The sequence below is a fragment of the Pantherophis guttatus genome, chromosome 8 (genome assembly GCF_059756535.1).
Source record: "Pantherophis guttatus breed Tessera chromosome 8, ASM5975653v1, whole genome shotgun sequence".
Classification (NCBI taxonomy): Eukaryota; Metazoa; Chordata; class Lepidosauria; order Squamata; family Colubridae; genus Pantherophis; species Pantherophis guttatus.
The window spans coordinates 80,667,545-80,684,886 of record NC_142070.1 but is presented as its reverse complement, the minus strand read 5'-3'; the positions used below and the strand labels follow the sequence as shown (position 1 = coordinate 80,684,886).

Genomic DNA, 17,342 nt, shown 5'->3' with positions numbered 1-17,342 from the left:
AACGGGTCTAAACGGGTCTTTGAATATTTAAGGTCGCAGATCCCTGATCTAATTATTTGAACATTGTCCTCACTATTTCTGTGTTTTTTTTGTCCACTCAGGGTGATGGTTTATTCATTAAGAACGGACGAATTATCAACGATGACCACTCCTTCTACGCCGATGTCTACGTGGAAGACGGACTTATAAAGTTAGTGTGTTGAAACCCTGAAACTTATTTGCTCATTTGGTCGATACGACGGATGGGGCTTCTTTTAGATGCTTTGACTAACTTGGTTCTGTAATTGCTCGAATTAAACAGATGACGCACAGAGAGGCAAAAAGCAGACAGCGATAAGGTTAAACGGTTATACAGGTAGTCCTCGAATTGCAACAGTTCTTATAGTGACTGTTCAGAGTTATAACGGTATTGAAAAAAGCGACTTACGACTGATTTTCACCCTTGCGGCTCCTGTGCTGAACCTAGCACAGGTGCAGGTGACACAGGGGTGTCAAACTCAAGGCCTGGGGGCCAGATCCAGGCCGCGGGGTGCTTAGATCTTAGAAACAGCGAAGGACCGGCCCGCGGTGCCTCCGCCAGCAAAAACGGAGCTCAGGAAGGTTTGGGTTTTCATTGGCAGAGGGTTTTGCAAGAGGTGGTTGCAGCCGAAAACGGAGCTCGGGAGCCCGTTTTCGCTGGCAGAGCGCACAAGCCACTACAGGCGCCCCCGACACAAGTGACATCGAGCTGGTCACGACCACCCTGGCCCTCCAAGGCCCACACAACCCTGATGAGGCTGTTCTGATCCAGCCTTAGCAAGAAACAGACTCCTTGTCGTGAAAAAAACCCCTCTTTATTTACCTCTTGTGAATGAATGGCATTCGCTCACCGAAAAGTCCAAGCAAGAGTCCTGCAAGGAGTTAACTGCAGTAACGAGACCTTATCAGTTCCTTGCGAAAGGCTGCAAATTAAGTTCTGGCAAGCAGTGTTTGTGGCATGAAACGCAATGAGCAAAATCTTCAGAAATACGAACGGTTGTCTCCTACGACCACCGTTCCCCTTTCCTTCTATTTATTCCCCAGCCAGGGAAGGGCCATTCAGCATCCACGTGTGCCTTCCTTCCTGAATCGACTCCTTGTCCTCCGTTGTTCCCCTCTCCTAACTGTTCTGTGCATACATGCATCTGGAACAGGCCCAAGCTGTTCTTCCTCCTCACTCATATCAGCCTCCAAAGGCAGCTGCTTCTCCGGTGGCTGGGAAATGCTGGACGGCCCTGGCTCTATCTCTGCATCCGACGCAGAGCATCCATCAGAGCCTTCCCCAGACTTCAGAACTGGCCCAAGTTCATCCCCAACCTCCTCATCGTCTGACTCTGCCGCCATCTCTGCTGGCAGCTGACGGGCCATAACAGAAGCCCTCAATGAAATCAAGTTTGACACCCCTGCTTTAAAGGGGGGAGGAATGTACATTTGAAGTGTTTGAGGGCCTCCCTCGATAAAAGAGTAAACAGTCCTACTTTCTTCCTGTTAGACAAATTGGAGAGAATCTGATTATTCCTGGAAATCCGAAAACCATCGAGGCAACCGGCTTTATGATCCTTCCAGGCGGTATCGACAGCAACACTTCTTTGCAGAAATCCGTTCAAGGCTTAACGGTAGCTGATGATTTTTATCAAGGAACGAAGGCTGCGTTGTCCGGAGGCACAACCACTATCAGTAAGTGTTGGAGCAGTTGAACTTCAACTTCTCCACAGGGATGGCTGCAGAAATTTTCTATCACCCAGGCCCTGGTTCAGTGGTGGGTTGCCCCTGGTTTGGACCGGTTCGCAAGAACCGGTAGTAAAACTGGTTGGAGGCTCTACCCACTGACCCAGACGTCTCCAAAGTTGATCTGTGGGCGCAATGCAAATCGGTAGTAAAGGTAAGTAGAACCCTGCCCTGGTTCTCCCAAAAGTGCTTTTCCAAAAGACTTTCTGGGTTTTTTTTTTTGTTTTCATTGAAAACATTTCACTTCTCATCCCAGGAGCTTCTTCAGTTCTTTCCCTTTCTGGGAAAGAATCTATAAATTGATGATGGCAACCACTTATAAAGAAGATTTGTATAAAATGTTTTATAGATTGGACTTGCCACCAGTGAGATTAGCAAAAATGTTTAAAAATATGTCCACCAAATGCTGGAAATGTAATTGAAAACCAGGCACATACAATCACCTGTGGTGGACATGCTCAAAAGCAAAAAAAAAAAAAGGGGGGGGGCAAAAATGCATATGTGGTTAGAAAAAATGTTAAAACAGCATATAGATTTTAAAACAGGATTATTTTTGTTAGGCATAGTACCAGAAAAATATGGTAAAGGGAATGTATATTTGATATTACATGTTTTAACAGCGTCAAGAATTGTATTTGCACAACATTGGAAAAGCGAGGAAACACCCACGGAAGAAGATATCATTAAAAAAATATTGGACTGTGCAGAAATGGACAGATTAACACTGAAGATAAAAGAAAAAGATGACACAGAATATTTTCAAACTTGGGACTTGTTTTATCAATGGTTGGACAATAGGGGTAGAAATTAGGAATTTAAGAAGTATTACTATGTAAACGAATTGACTCTGATTAAGCACATGTTAGAAAACTAATAAATATATATATATATGTTTGTGTCTCTTTCTTTCTTTCTCTCCCTCTCTCTATTTCTCTTTTTTCTCTTTCTCTCTCTGTCTCTTTCTCTCTCTATTTGTTTCTCTCTCTCTCTCTCTCTTTCTTTCTCCCTCTCTGTCTCTTTCTCTCTCCCTTTCTCTCTCTCTCTCTCTCTCTCTCTCTCTTTCTGTTTCTCTTTCTCTCTGTGTGTGTCTCTATCTCCCTTTCTCTTTCTATCTCTCTCTCTCTCTTTCTCTGTCTCTTTCTTTCTCTATTCATGTTTCTCTCTCTCTCTTTCTCCCTCACTCTCTCTTTCTCTCTCTCTCTCTTTCTCTTTCTCTTTCTCTTTCTCTTTCTTTCTCTCTCTCTTTCTCTTTCTCTTTCTCTTTCTCTCTCTTTCTCTTTCTCTTTCTCTTTCTCTCTCTCTCTCTCTCTCTCTCTCTTTCTTTCTTTCTTTCTTTCTTTCTTTCTTTCTTTCTTTCTTTCTTTCTTTCTTTCTTTCTTTCTCTCTCTCTCTCTCTTTCTCTTTCTCTTGCAGTTGATCACGTCCTTCCAGAGCCCGGCTCTAGTTTATTAACGGCGTTTGCAAAATGGAAAGAGGCAGCGGAGAGCAAATCCTGTTGTGATTATTCTCTGCACGTGGACATCACCGACTGGTATGATGGGATCCAGGAAGATCTCGAAAGTCTGGTGCAAGACAAAGGTTTGTACTAAGAGCTTTTCAGGGAGAGCAGTTTGTGAGTGTGTTCACTACATGCTTCAGCGTTTGGACATATCATCCTCCTCTTTTAACGACCCCATAATCCCTTGCGGGGTGGAGTCTGGGCAACTGAATGGAGCTGAGTGTTTACTGGCCGGATGCCCTCCCTGTTGCCAGTACGGAGTTTTGTTCGGCAGATGTATTCTCATCGTGCCCAGAGAGAGAAATATCTGCCTCTACCTAGGCTTGAACTCACAGCCTCCTGATTGTGAGGCGAGAGCTCCACCCTCTAGGCCACTGCACCACTCTAGCATATAACATATGCTAGTTTAAAAAAATATTAGCTTATCCCTGTTACGTACGTAGGAAGTGGATTTATAGTTTATCAATCCCAAAATAAAACAGTCTCTCCGGGTATCGTTGGTTGCAATCTGTGCTTATGGCACCAGGTAGTACTAATACCCTTATACAGCTGGTCCTTGACTTACAACAGTTCGTTTAGTGACCGTTCAAAGTTACAACGGTGCTGAAAAAAAAAGGGATTTACAGCCGTTTTTCACACTTACGACATTGCGCCTTCCTGTAGTCACGTGATCAAAATTCAGACGCTTGGCAACTGATTCATATTTACGACGGTTGCAGTGTCCCAGGGTCACGCTTGTCACGACCTCCTGACAAGCAAAGTCAAGGGGGAAAGCCAGATTCACTTAACAACCATGTTACTTACTTAACAACTGCAGTGGTTCACTTAACAGCCGTGGCAAGAAAGGTTGTAAAAGTGAGTTTGCAAAACTCACATTTACAAATCTTTCACTTAGCAACCGAAATTTGGGGCTCTCTTGCGGTCATAAATTGAGGATTACCTGTATTGTGTGTGAATTAATTCATTTCATTTCTATTTCAATAGGTATCAATTCTTTCCAACTCTACATGGGCTACAAAGATCTCTACCAAATGACCGATTCCCAAGTATGTACCATTTTTTCGCCCCTTACGAAATCTGATTTTTAATTAAGATGGAGGGGATGGAATTGGCCAGCCGTGTTTTATTTTTTGTTCCACCACCGTCTCTTTTTAGTTCGTGGGTTGAATTTGGACACCTCCCCGTTTTGTCCTGAATTAGGATTCTGCTCTCTTTAGGATCCTGTTGTAGGATCAGGGCAATTTTAACGGAGAATACAGACCTAAATCGAATGCTTGGACTTTTAATTTCAAGCATGAGAGCTGTCTTTCAAACGAGCCAGGAACTTGATGCATTTTGCCAGTGAGGAGATAATGAATATACATGATGAAGTTAGCCTTTTAAAAAAAATCTCATGTTATCTTAAACTGAGAGAATAATAAGAATGTAAAATCTCTTCTTCTTCTTCTTCTTCTTCTTCTTCTTCTTCTTCTTCTTCTTCTTCTTCTTCTTCTTCTTCTTCTTCTTCTTCTTCTTCTTCTTCTTCTTCTTCTTCTTCTTCCTCTTCTTCTCCTCCTCCTCCTCCTCTTCTCCCCCTCCCCCTCTTCTTCTTCTCCCCATCCTCCTCCTCCTCTTCTTCTTCCTCTTCCTCTTCTCCTTCTTCTCTTCCTCCTCCTCCTCCCCCCTCCTCCTCCTCCCCTCTTCTTCTTCTCCTTCTCCTTCTCCTCCCCCCTCCTGCCCCTCCTCCGTCCCTCCCCCCTCCTCTTCTTCCTCTTCCTCCTCTTCCTCTCCTCCTCCTCCTCCCCTCTTCCTTCTCCTCCCCCTCTTCTTCCTCTTCCTCTTCTCCTTCTTCTCCTCTTCCTCCTCCTCCTCCCCTTCTCCTCCCCCTCCTGCTCCCTCCCCCTCTCCCTCCTCTTCTTCCTCTTCCTCTTCTTCTCTTCCTCCTTCTCCTTCTCCTCCTCTTTGTCAATTGCACACAGCTCTACGAAGCATTTACATTCCTGAAAAGTCTCGGAGCTGTTATCATGGTGCACGCAGAAAATGGGGATTTGATAGCTCAGGTGAGAAACATTCATCCATAAATGAGAACGGTAGGTTCTGATTTCCCCAGGAAGCCTCCACCTGCTCCCTGTGATTTGGGGATCTCTACACCCCCACCACCCTCCGCCCCCAAGGCATGACCGTGGCCTCTTCTGTTTCAGGAGCAAAAGAGGGTGCTGGCATTGGGAATAACAGGACCAGAAGGTCATGCTTTGAGCCGGCCTGAAGAGGTGAGGATTCCTGCATTGCCTTCCAAAGGATTTCTTCCAGAAATACCTGGAACATAAAAGGAACCCAAAAGTGTTATTTTTTTCAAGAGGCAACTGGACTTTCTGGTTTTTCTTTGAAGACATTTCGCTTCTCAGTTCTGATTGGATGGTGGGGAATGGAAGGATTGATATTCCTTGCAGACAGCTGGTCATTTGCATCCTTTTAGAGAGTCATTGAGGCCACCTGGAGGTTAGTCTGTGTCCTCAGGCTCACCTGAGTGGTGCAAATGGGTGTGGAGAGCCTTCTTCTTGGAACTGTTGAAAGGACTGTGTTGTAGACTGGAGAAAAATTATATGGTATCCCTTCCCGTCTGTTGAGAGAAGGCTGTTCAGTTTTGACATAGATGGCCTCTTTGTCCTTTCCTCCAAACCAGAGGTCCTCTCTGTCCAAAATGTGGACTTTGCTATCTTCAAATGAGTGGCTATTGCTTAGCGCATTGTAAGCCGCCCTGAGTCTCCGGAGAAGGGCGGCATATAAATCAAATTAAAAAAAAGAAAGAAACAATGGATGGAAACTAATCAAGGAGAGAAGGAACCTAGAACTAAATACAAATTTCATAACGTTGAGAACAAATTATCACTGAAATGTTTTGCCTTCAGATGTTGGGTGCTCCATCACTGGAGGCTTTTCAGAAGAGACTGGACAGTCGCTTGCCTGAAATGGTAGAAGGTCTACTGTTTGAGTGGTGGGTTGGACTAGAAAACAGAAATAACTCTATTATTTCTATGAAAAACTACAGAGTCAAACATTGAAAATAAAAGTCTTGCCAGTGGCAAAAAGGCCTCGTTTTAGAGATCTGGAAGGAAAGATTCTGTGAAACCCAGAGTCATTATCTTGAGATGGATCACCATAGAAATGTAACAAGTAAACAATGATAATTAAACAATGTGAAAGTTCTTTGTGATAATGACACTTGGTCTTCCTTTCTATTTGCCGTTCAGCTGGAAGCAGAAGCCGTATTCCGGGCTATTACTATAGCTAGTCGAATCAACTGTCCCGTCTACATCACTAAAGTGATGAGTAAGAGCGCAGCCGACGTCATCTCGCTGGCTAGGAAAAAAGGTACGGGATTCAGGGTTTTCTTGACGAATGCGTATATTTCTCTTTCACACACCTGGTCTCGGGTTAAAATGACATGACGGGAGTTAAGAAAACTTTAACGGAGCCTGGCAGTCCATATGCAATTCTGTCAACAGACACATTGGCCTACAACCAGCCTACAAACCAGGGGTGAAATGCTCCCGGTTCAGACCGGATCGCCCGATCCGGTAGCGATGGAGGCGGGTGGTTCGGAGAACCGGTAGCAAAAATCCCTGCCCCCCCCCATGCCCAGCTAAGCCACACAATCATCAGAGGCTTTTTTTTTAAATTTTTAAAAGCATTTTTTCTACAACCTCTTTGGCCGAAAAAATGCTTTTAAAAGTAACAACAAAAAAAAAACCCTCTGATGATCGCGCGGCTCAGCTGGGATCGTCAGATGCTTTTAAAAGCAATTTTTTTTCAGCGGAAGAGGTTGTAAAAAAAATGCTTTTAAAAGGCTCTGACGATCCCAGCTGAGTTGCCTGATTGTCAGAGGCTTTTAAAAGAATATCTTTTTACAACCTCTTCTGCCGAAGAGGTTGTAGAAAAAATGTTTTTAAAAGAAAAAAAAGCCTCTGACAATCACGTTTTAAATCATGATTTAAATCACTAGTAAAAAGGCTTGATTTAAATCAACGGGATTTAAATCATGATTTAAATCACTAGTAAAAAGGCTTGATTTAAATCAACCGGATTTAAATCATGATTTAAATCACTAGTAAAAAGGCTTGATTTAAATCAACCGGATTTAAATCACGATTTAAATCATTAGTAAAAAGGCTTGATTTAAATCAACTCAATTTAAATCATAATCTTTAAAGAGCAAACGGTCGTCTCCTCTGACCCGCCGTTGACTCACCGATAGTCCCAATATTGCAGAATATACAGCCTCATATGCTACGTAACTAAGCTCTGTTTCATGCTGAATAAATTAAATTATTAATGCATCTTAAATAGAAAACTATCGTTAGATAGATTTTTACTCCAAAAGCATTTTATTAAAATGAATTTGATAAAAATATAAAAAAAATCCAATTATTTTTTTTTTAAATCTGATTTTTTTTTATTAAAAAAAAAACTCATCGATTTTTATCCATCCTGGTCTGTCTTTTCTCCACTCAAGGTGCTCTGGTATTGGGGGAACCGATCACAGCCAGTCTGGGGACCGATGGCACTCATTACTGGAATAAGAACTGGGCGAAGGCCGCAGCGTTTGTGACCTCACCACCTCTGAGTTTGGATCCTACTACGCCTGATCATCTGACCTCACTTTTAGCCTGGTAGGAAAAGACAAATGCTGGCAAACTATGGGTATCAACCATCATGGTCGAGACATTATGGAGATATTAAAAGAGCAGTTGGGAATCAGGTTTACCATTGCAAAGTGGCTGTCAGGGTTCCGACGGATGCCCTCATTAAATCATGAGTCTCGAACCAAGCTTCAAAAGAAGTCCAGTTATTTATTAGGAGCTCCATGTCGGCACGTTCCCAAGTGAAGCCACCTCTGACCCTATGTAATTTACGCTCCAATTATGACCATTTCCCCCCTCCCCCCAGGGTGTGTCATCAATCACATTTTCCAAAGGAGCAATTTTGCGGGTTGTAGAGATCACTCCCCTCCGGCCACAGTGGGTAACCCCGGGAGACAGTCTTGACAGAGATATGTCTGGAACGTGCATCTGTCTTTGGCTGCTGTGCCATTTTGCCGGTTTCCTATCCCCCCCCCCGGCCTATGGCAACTGGAGAGCAGACCTGGAATGCTTTGCGAGTTGACATTGATGTGTTCATCAAGGGACCCCATCATTCTAAGAGGGTGATTCGGGCAGTCCGGTGGCTGTCATGACTCCAGGGCTACATGGGTAGTTAGGGTTAGGGTTAGGGTTAGATAGATAGATAGATAATGATAAAGAAGATAGATAGAGACAGAATAGATAGATAGAGAATATAGATTAGATACACAGATAGAGAATAGAGGCAGATAGATATAGAGAATATAGCTAGATAGATTAGATAGATAGAGAATAGAGAATATAGCTAGATAGATTAGATAGATAGAGGATAGATAGAGAATAGATGGATAGAGAGAATATAGATAGATTAGATAGATAGAGAATAGAGGATAGAGAATAGATGGATAGAGAGATAGAGAGAGAGAATATAGATAGATTAGATAGAGAATTTATTTATTTATTTATTTATTTTATTAAATTTCTATACTGCCCTTCTCCCGAAGGACTCAGGGCGGTGAACAGCCACAAGATAAAACACATAAATACAAAAATTTAAAATGATGGTCGCCGTGTCTGGGGGGGGTGGGGTGTGTCACTTGATCCCCTTTTGCGTCCTTCTTGCAGTGATTCACTTAACAGACACAGCAAGGAAAGTCGTAAAATGGAGCAAAGCTCCCTTAACGAATGTCTCACTTAACAACACACATTTTGGGCTCAATGGTGTTTGTAAGTCGAGAACTAATTCTATATATCAGGGGTCAGCAACCTGCAGCTCTGGAGCCGCATGTGGCTCTTTCACTCCTTTGCTGCGGCTCCGTCACTCAAAATATGCATCACAACGCCAATTTGCAACATCCGCCAGCACACAATTTATTGAGCTTTTCAACCCCCGGTAGGCCAACCATGGATAAATCCAAAAAAAGAGAAAGGTTTCAGAAGAAAACAGAACATTTAATTCAACTACATATGCTAGTTTTGCAGCCGCTCAAGAAATAGTCAGACACGGGAAGGGTTTTGTGGCTCCCGGTGTTTTCTTTTCTGTGGGAAACGGGTCCAAATGGCTCTTTGAGTGCTTAAGGTTGCAGACCTTAAGATCACAATTAACATGCAACTTCAATTGTGAGAAACGAAAAGTGAAAGTGATTCCTCCATGGATCCGGAATGTCTATTCACTGCTGTTATGTGTATTTCCTTTCTTTCAGTGGAGACCTGCAAGTGACCGGAAGCGGCCACTGTACTTACAACACAGCCCAAAAGGCTCTGGGCAAGGAAAACTTCACTCTCATCCCAGAAGGGGTTAATGGAATTGAAGAAAGAATGACGTTGGTCTGGAATAAATGTGTTGTGAGTGGAATATATAAGGAAAGATAAAAGGGGAAGGAGGGGGAAAAACAAAAGGTGGAGCAAAATAAAGATGCACAGTGTCAGTCCTGTCCCAGCTTGGGCATTTAGGAAAGGAACACCCTCGATTCCATTTGCATTGAAAGGTATACTTTTACTAAAACGAAGCAGTTACAATGTAGATATGAAAATTACCACATAAAGTTGGTATTTTCCCCTTCTCCCGAGCCTTCTTGCTGGTGTCCAATAAAGTTCAAATTAGTTGTTTTGGTAACAGTTCTAAAATTTGACACCTCTTTGGTGGGCATTCACATTCTGTTCCCACGCCGGTGTCCTTGGGATCGCCCGACAGGGAGCCACAGCAGAGGGCCCAAAGAGCCGCACGTGGCTCCAGAGCCGCAGATTGCTGACCCCTGAGCTAGAAGCATTTTAGTACCGTATTTCCCTAAAAATAAGACCTATTGCATTTTTTGGAGCTAAGATTAATATAAGACTCCGTCTTATTTTCAGGGAAACATGGTATGCACTGTCTAATCTGTTGAAAAATGCATTTATGCCTGTTACTATAGGTTTAATTTCTGATTAGTCTACAGGTAAAATGGATGAAAACCAGTTTGTTGCCATTACTAGCTCTAACGCTGCCAAAATCTTCAATCTGTATCCACGAAAAGGCAGGATAGAAGTTGGTTCCGATGCTGACCTTGTTATCTGGGATCCCGACAAAGAGAAGACAATCACAGCAAAAAGTCATAAATCGGTAAGACAGAACATCTCAATTAATAGAATGCAGAAGAAGAGAGTTGGAAGGGACCTCGGAGGTCTTCTAGTCCAACTTCCTGCTCAGGCAGGAAGCCCTATACCGTTCCAGACAAATTGTTGTCTAATCTCATCTTAAAAACTTCCAGTGTTGGAGCATTCACACACAATTTCTGGAGGAAAGTTTAAAAGTTTCAGCTTTTAAAATTTTGATTCTTGACGAAATCTTATATTTTTTTCCCCCCCAATAAAATGTTCAACAAGAATTACGGAAGTGGAATATTATAGAAGATTTATTGAACTTACAAAGGGTTGTTTTGTCCCTTCCAGTCTGTGATTTTTGTTTAAACATACGTGTTCCATGATTAGAAAGGAGTGAAATACACACTTATCCACAAAATTAAGTGTTAAATCTCCGTTTTCTATGCTGTGAAGAATATGAAAAATTAAAATCTTTATTGGACTTAAACTGAAATCATCCTCTTTTAAACACCCCATAATCTCTTGCGGGGTGGAGTCTGGGCAACTGAATGGAGCTGAGTATTTACTGGCCGGATGCCCTTCCTGTCGCCAATGCGGAGTTTTGTCCAGGAGATATATTCTCATTGCTCCCAGAGAGAGAAATATCTGCCTCTACCTAGGATCGAACTCACAGCCTCCTGATTGTGAGGCGAGAGCTCCATCTCTAGGCCACCGCACCACTCGGAGTTCAACTGAAATAAACCTGAAAAAATAATAAGTGTGACTTTAACTGTTTGCAAGAATATAAGAGAGAGATTTTGTGAAGCAAGTTGATTGAAAATCCATTCAAAAAGTGAGTTGGGAAAAACGTGATTGCTTTTTATATCATGTCAGAAACAGATTTGAGTCTATGATGGAAGAGAAGTGCACAAGGGAATCATCCAAGACTGGCTGGATAGAATAAAAAGCAAGTAAAGAATTATTGCTTTTTAAAATATACAGTGCCTAGCTGTTAAAAACCAAACGGTTGCCAACCTTAGTAGCATTTTTACTGTATTTTATTAGACATTGTCTGCCATTCTTGAGGAGATAAACAGATGGAAAATAGACAGACAGGAGAGAGTTCTTTCTGTAGATTAAATTACCCAATCAAAATACAATCATGTAGGATTAATTAATGAAAGGAAGTAAAGCCCTTTTAAAAGAATACAGACAATAAAGAGGAGCATAAATCAAGCCAGCGTTTAGAAGTGTTCAATGGAAAGAGAAACAGGAATCAAAACATTTGGCAGTTTGACCCCAGTGGTTATTAAAACCCCACACAGGCACATGAATTAATGCAATCAAAAGCATGCCTAGATGTTCATTAATCTATATATATAAAAGCGAAAACCGCTCACGCCATAAACACAAAATCTCCAGAACCGCAAACCCTACAAACTTGAAATTTGGCACGTATGTTCCTCTTGGCTTTTAGGTGCTCGCTAAGAAAGGATTTTTCGAAATGACCATCAGATCAGTATTATATTCACACGCTCTGATGCTAAGGAGCTAGACATTCTGCTCCCCCTCCCCATCTGAAAAAAACTCTGTTCCAACTGCCATTTGCCTTATATTAACATGCTCTGATGCTACTCCTTCGCTAAACCGGGCATGGGTGTGGCCAGCATGTGACTCAGCTGGTCTGTGGGCTGGGACATTCTACTCCCCCTCCCCTTCTGTTCCAAGTGTCGGTTGCCTTATATTAATTAACAAGCTCTGATGCTATGGAGTTACACATTCTACATTAAGTTTCAGACTTTAAGTGTCAATTTATCAAGCCCGAGCATATAGTTTCATAGTGAAGCATGGGTGTCCAGCTAGCAACGATATATTGTTGTCATTGTTTAGGTTGTTGAATATAACATTTTTGAAGGCATGGAATGCCGTGGGGCTCCCTACATAGTTATTAGCCGAGGGAAGATTGTGTTCGAAGATGGGAATCTCTCGGTGAAGAAAGGAATGGGGTCGTTCATTGTACGAAACTCCTTTCCAGAGTATCTTTATCAAAGGATCAAAACTAGGAATAAGGTAAGTTTACTCACTTCCTCGTCATCTTTCAATATTATACTTTAGTACACAACCTGCTTTCATTAATTAGAAGCAGTCCTCAACGTACGACCTCAGTTTAACGTAACATTTTATGTTGCCAAGTGGGAAGTTCGTTAAGTGAGTTTTGCCCCATTTTACAACTTTTCTTGCCAGGTTCGTGAAGTGAATCACTGCAGTTGTTAAGTTAGGGACACGGTTGTTAAGTGAATCTAGTTTTCCCCCCACTGATTTTGCTTGTCAGAAGGTCGCAAAAAGGGATCACGTAACCCTGGGACACTGCAACTGTCATAAATGTGAGTCAGTGGTCGAGCATCTGAATGTAAATCATTATCTTTTAATGACCCCATAATCCCTTGCGGGATGGAGTCTGGGCAATTGAATGGAACTGAGTGTTTACTGGCCGGATGCCCTTCCTATTGCCAATGCGGAGTTATATTCAGCAGATAAATTCTCATCACACCCAGAGAGAGAAATATCTGCCTCTACTTAGGATCGAACTCGCAGCTTCCTGATTGTGAGGCGAGAGCTCCACCTCTAGGTCACCGCACCACTCATGTAAATCACTGGTATATCCCAAGACATATAAAGAATTAAGCTTACTGAGCACAGGCGGCAGCCTTTGTGAAGGTTTACCTTGCGATGAGAAGAGTGGCTAAGAGGTGCTCTGCTGTTATTGTTTTGAGGATAGGCAGGATGGCCAGATCCCTTCTGGGCAAGGAAGGCCTGGGGGAATCCTTGGTGGGCCACTGTGAGAAATTTTCCCGGTATCTGTTGGAGAAAGTTGGTGGACAGTGGCTGGGCAATGTCTATGGAAATAGGATATCGGTTACCTGGAAAAAGTTGGAGCTGGTTACTCATGAGGAAGCCCACTTGGGGCTTTGAGTTCTGCCACCTGTGTACTGGATCCATGCCCCTTGGGGTTGGTTAAGTCTTCTTGGGGTATCAACTTGCAGCGAGTCCGGCTGATTGATTACAGGAGGGAATAGAATGCTCCCTTCTTAAGAGATTATCCTTGGATGCAATCCTGATAACACTAAGTCAGCATTGGTCTTGCTTGTGGAGTGGCCTTACGGCCAGAACACTGTTTCCCACTTACTTAGGATCACCTATAGGAGAGTAAGAAGCCAAAACGGTTGTGTTGTTGGAGAGACACAAGTAAACACCTGTCCACTGAGAATGAATACAGGTTTGTCTATGGAGATTCTCCGACAGCCAGGTCATGGTTGTCCCCAAAGGTGCTTTTTTTCAAGAGGCAACTGGACTTTCTGGTTTTTCTTTGAAGACATTTCACTTCTCATCCAAGAAGCTTCATCAGCTCTGACTGGATGGTGGGGAATAGGAAGATTTATACTCTTTGTAGACAGCTGGTCATTTGTATTCTTTTAGCAAGTTGTTAAGGCCACCTGGAGATTCATCTGTGTCAGCAGGGTCACCTGAGTGGTGCAAATGGATGTGGAGCCTTCTTGGAACTGCTGAAAGGACTATGTTGTAGACTGGAGATAGAGGATGTCGTATCCCTCCCCTTCTGTTGAGAGAGGGCTGTTCAATTTTGACATAGATGGCCTCTATGACCCCCTCTTTGAAACCAGCAATCCTCTCTGTCCAAAATGTGGACTTTGCTGTCTTCAAGAGTCAAATGTGTCTTTTAAATGCAGATGGACCACTGAATCTTGTCCTGATGGGTTTGTTCTCCTATGTTGGGCCATGCGTTTGTGAAGTGGTTGTTTTGTTTCCCCAAGATACAGATTGACACATGGCTCACTGCATTGTACTACATATACATGTGTTTCTTTCTGTGCCCTGCAGGTAACAGAATTACAGGGTGTTTCCCGAGGAATGTATGATGGGCCGGTCTATGAAGTTTTAGCAACTCCTGCAAAATATGCAACTCCTGCCCCTTCAACTAAAACATCGCCTGCCAAAAACCAGCCTCCACCAATCAGAAACCTCCATCAATCTAATTTCAGTTTATCAGGTGATTCTGAAATCTTTTGGAAACAGAATGCTTGTGGGAAAGATTGGCCCTGGCATGAGATATTTAGGATGGAGTTGCCACCCCATTTGGAGCAAGAAAGCATACTTTAGAGAGGTGGGGTCTTTCCACAGATGTTCTAGGACTGAGGATGGCTGGCTGCCACTCTCTGGGGGTGCCAGTTTGGCAGGAAGGGGAGCTAGGCTGCAGCCATTTAGACAGCCAGAGTGACCTTGGGGTGCTTGGTAGTTCGGACTTGCTTGGGGAACTTTTCCTAAAGTTCATTTGAAGTTTCCACCCCGACCAGTGGCCCGAGATTCTCGTTTTTGCTGGATTCCCCTTTTTTGCATTGAGCCAGACCCGGGGGTGGGGGCGGCGGGGCGAAAGTCTCCTTCCCCAAAGGGGAGGCAAAAACCAGCTTCCAGCATAGAGGCGATAGCAGGAGGCCAATTGGATGGTCACCATTGAACCCTGGCATAGGGACCGCAGACCAAAGCGGCTTGAGAGGAGGGCTGGATCCATGCCATTTCTCTCATTACACTCCCATATGACCTGGCATTAAGGGATGCGGTGGCTCAGTAGCTAAGACGCTGAGCTTGTCGATCGAAAGGTCAGCGGTTCGAATCCCTGGTGCTGCATAACAGGGTGAGCTCCCGTTACTTGTCCCAGCTTCTGCCAACCTAGCAATTTGAAAGCACGTAAAAAATGCAAGTAGAAAAATAGGGATCACCTTTGGTGGGAAGGTAACAGCGTTCCGTGCGCCTTTGGCATTTAGTCATCTGGCCACATGACCACAGACACGTCTTCAGACAGCGCTGGCTCTTTGGCTTTGAAACGGAGATGAGTACCAACCCCTAGAGTCAGGAACGACTAGCACATATGCGCGAGGGGAACCGAGAGAGAGAGACAGAAAGAGAGACAGAGCCTGAGCTGTCCGTCAGCCCTCAGATGGAGAGTCAACAGCCCCCAGGTCTGGAGGTGGCAGATGAGGAAGAGGAGGAACAGCTGGGTCCAGTGCCCTGACGTGCAGTTGCGCAGAAGGCAGAGGAGAACAGTGGAAATCTGTGGGCTGATCCTGGGGAAGGAAGAGCCACCGCTGCTAGTGAGGCCCCACCCTAGCTCTGGAGATAAAAGGCAGGGAGCAGATGTGAATAGATGTGGCAGACTATTCATCTTCTGGCCGGACAGACTTGTTCGCCTGGGGTGAGAGAGAAACTTTTTGCCGGCACTCACAATTAAAGGAATCTTTTGAGTTCACATCAGAGGGTTTGTTATGTTTGGGGAGCTGGGTCAGAACACTAATGCTTCTGAAATGTTCTCTTGCAGGGGCTCAGGTAGATGACCACAATCCTCGCCGCACTGGACACCGTATTGTGGCACCACCAGGGGGCCGTTCCAACATCACTAGTCTCGGATAAGCGTAAACAGAAGTCGGAAATGAAGAATGAACGCTCTTAGTCCTCCTCTACATTCCCGTGCTCCTTAGCTCACGTTTCATTCATTGCTATGCGAGAAAAAAAATTGTTTGTCTTAAGGAAATAAGTGTCATAGTGTGATGTGTTTGCTTGGAATGAATCACCTTGGTTGTGTTTGCCATCTTAAAAGCATGATCCTTCCCCGTGCTCAGTGAGCAGCGGTGCTGTTTGTAGCTTTGCTTGCAGTAGAGGTTTTCCTTTGCACCTACCCACCCCTTTCCTCCCTTAGCTGTGCTAGATTAGGCAATGCATGTTACTCAAGCAAGTTGTGGTTTGTGCGTCTACTTTAGAGCAAGGGCCGCCTGCCACTTTGGATTAGACCAGGGGTCAGCAACCTTAAACACTCAAAGAACCACAAAGGTCCTAACCGGAAGCCTCCGTTCAACTCTGGAGCTGACTGGAAGTCTGGTTCCCCCACCACAGAGTGTCCTCCTTGCAAGGTGTCCTTTTTCCTCTGCTGACTGGAAGTCGGTTCCCCTACCATAGAGTCTCCTCCTAGCGCGGCATCCTTTTTCCTCTACCTGTCCTAACCGAAAGCCCTATCAATTGTGGAGCTGATCAGCAACAGGGAGCCGCAGCAGAGGGATGAAAGAGCCACATGCGGTTCTAGAACCGCGGGTTGCTAACCCCTGGATTAGACACAAGGTCAAGGCGCAATGTTCCGTTAAGACACCTATGGACGTCTTACAAATATGCAGTAGAATTTTTTTGTTGGTGTACATTTTTATTCATTACCGACCCAATGAGGGGGGCCAATAGGCTGTGATCTTCTCAGTCGAGTCAAACTCTCGTCCGACTTTAGGAAAAGCCATTATTATTAATTCATGTGGTGACCGTAGAGGATTTCCAGAGACGGTTCATCTTTGCAGACCAATTTTGGTACTTGTAAACATTTCCAAGGTTTGTTGGGTTTTTAAACCTTTTTGTATGGAGAGGGTTTTTTTTTTTCCTCCTTATAAGTAGTGGTCATTTATTAGAATGTGTCAGATTTAGTAGTTGTGGCTCATTTTTTAAAACACTCGTGAAATAAAAGAACATGAAGTAGTTTGACTCCTTTTTTTTAATTGTAGTGCATTATCAAAACAATTGCCATTCGGTATCTTGTGCATCCTTGAGAAAACTCCAACCCGACAGGAATTAAACAGCAACTGAATAACTGGCTGGGGATCATGGACCATTACACTGCAGTAGTCTTTGTTTACAGGTTCACAGTTCAACAGAATAATAGGAGATTTGGAAGGGACCTTGGAAGTCTTCTAGTCCAACCCCTGCACAAACAGGAGACCTTATATGATTTCAGACAAACGATTGTCCAATCTCTTCTTAAAAACTTCCAGTGTTGGAACATCCACAGCTTCTGGAGGCAAGTTGTTCCACTGATTAATCAGGAAATTTCTCCTTAG

The 17,342-nt window shown here is 43.7% G+C and overlaps 1 protein-coding gene across 2 annotated transcripts in view; it reads left to right on the top strand.

Annotated features, from left to right (window-relative positions):
• Positions 1-16,983, top strand: part of CRMP1 (collapsin response mediator protein 1) — a 29,101-nt gene extending 12,118 nt beyond the window's left edge. For both annotated transcript variants that reach the window (XM_087875501.1, XM_060688800.2), the window contains exons 2-14: positions 102-190; positions 1,511-1,695; positions 3,160-3,324; positions 4,229-4,290; positions 5,203-5,283; positions 5,425-5,493; positions 6,475-6,595; positions 7,737-7,893; positions 9,546-9,687; positions 10,271-10,441; positions 12,292-12,471; positions 14,299-14,467; positions 15,791-16,983. In XM_087875501.1, coding sequence (XP_087731627.1) covers positions 102-190; positions 1,511-1,695; positions 3,160-3,324; positions 4,229-4,290; positions 5,203-5,283; positions 5,425-5,493; positions 6,475-6,595; positions 7,737-7,893; positions 9,546-9,687; positions 10,271-10,441; positions 12,292-12,471; positions 14,299-14,467; positions 15,791-15,882 — 1,683 coding nt within the window. In that variant the 3' untranslated portion in view covers positions 15,883-16,983. The remainder of the gene's footprint in view (positions 1-101; positions 191-1,510; positions 1,696-3,159; positions 3,325-4,228; positions 4,291-5,202; positions 5,284-5,424; positions 5,494-6,474; positions 6,596-7,736; positions 7,894-9,545; positions 9,688-10,270; positions 10,442-12,291; positions 12,472-14,298; positions 14,468-15,790) is intronic.
• Positions 16,984-17,342: the final 359 nt, after the last annotated feature.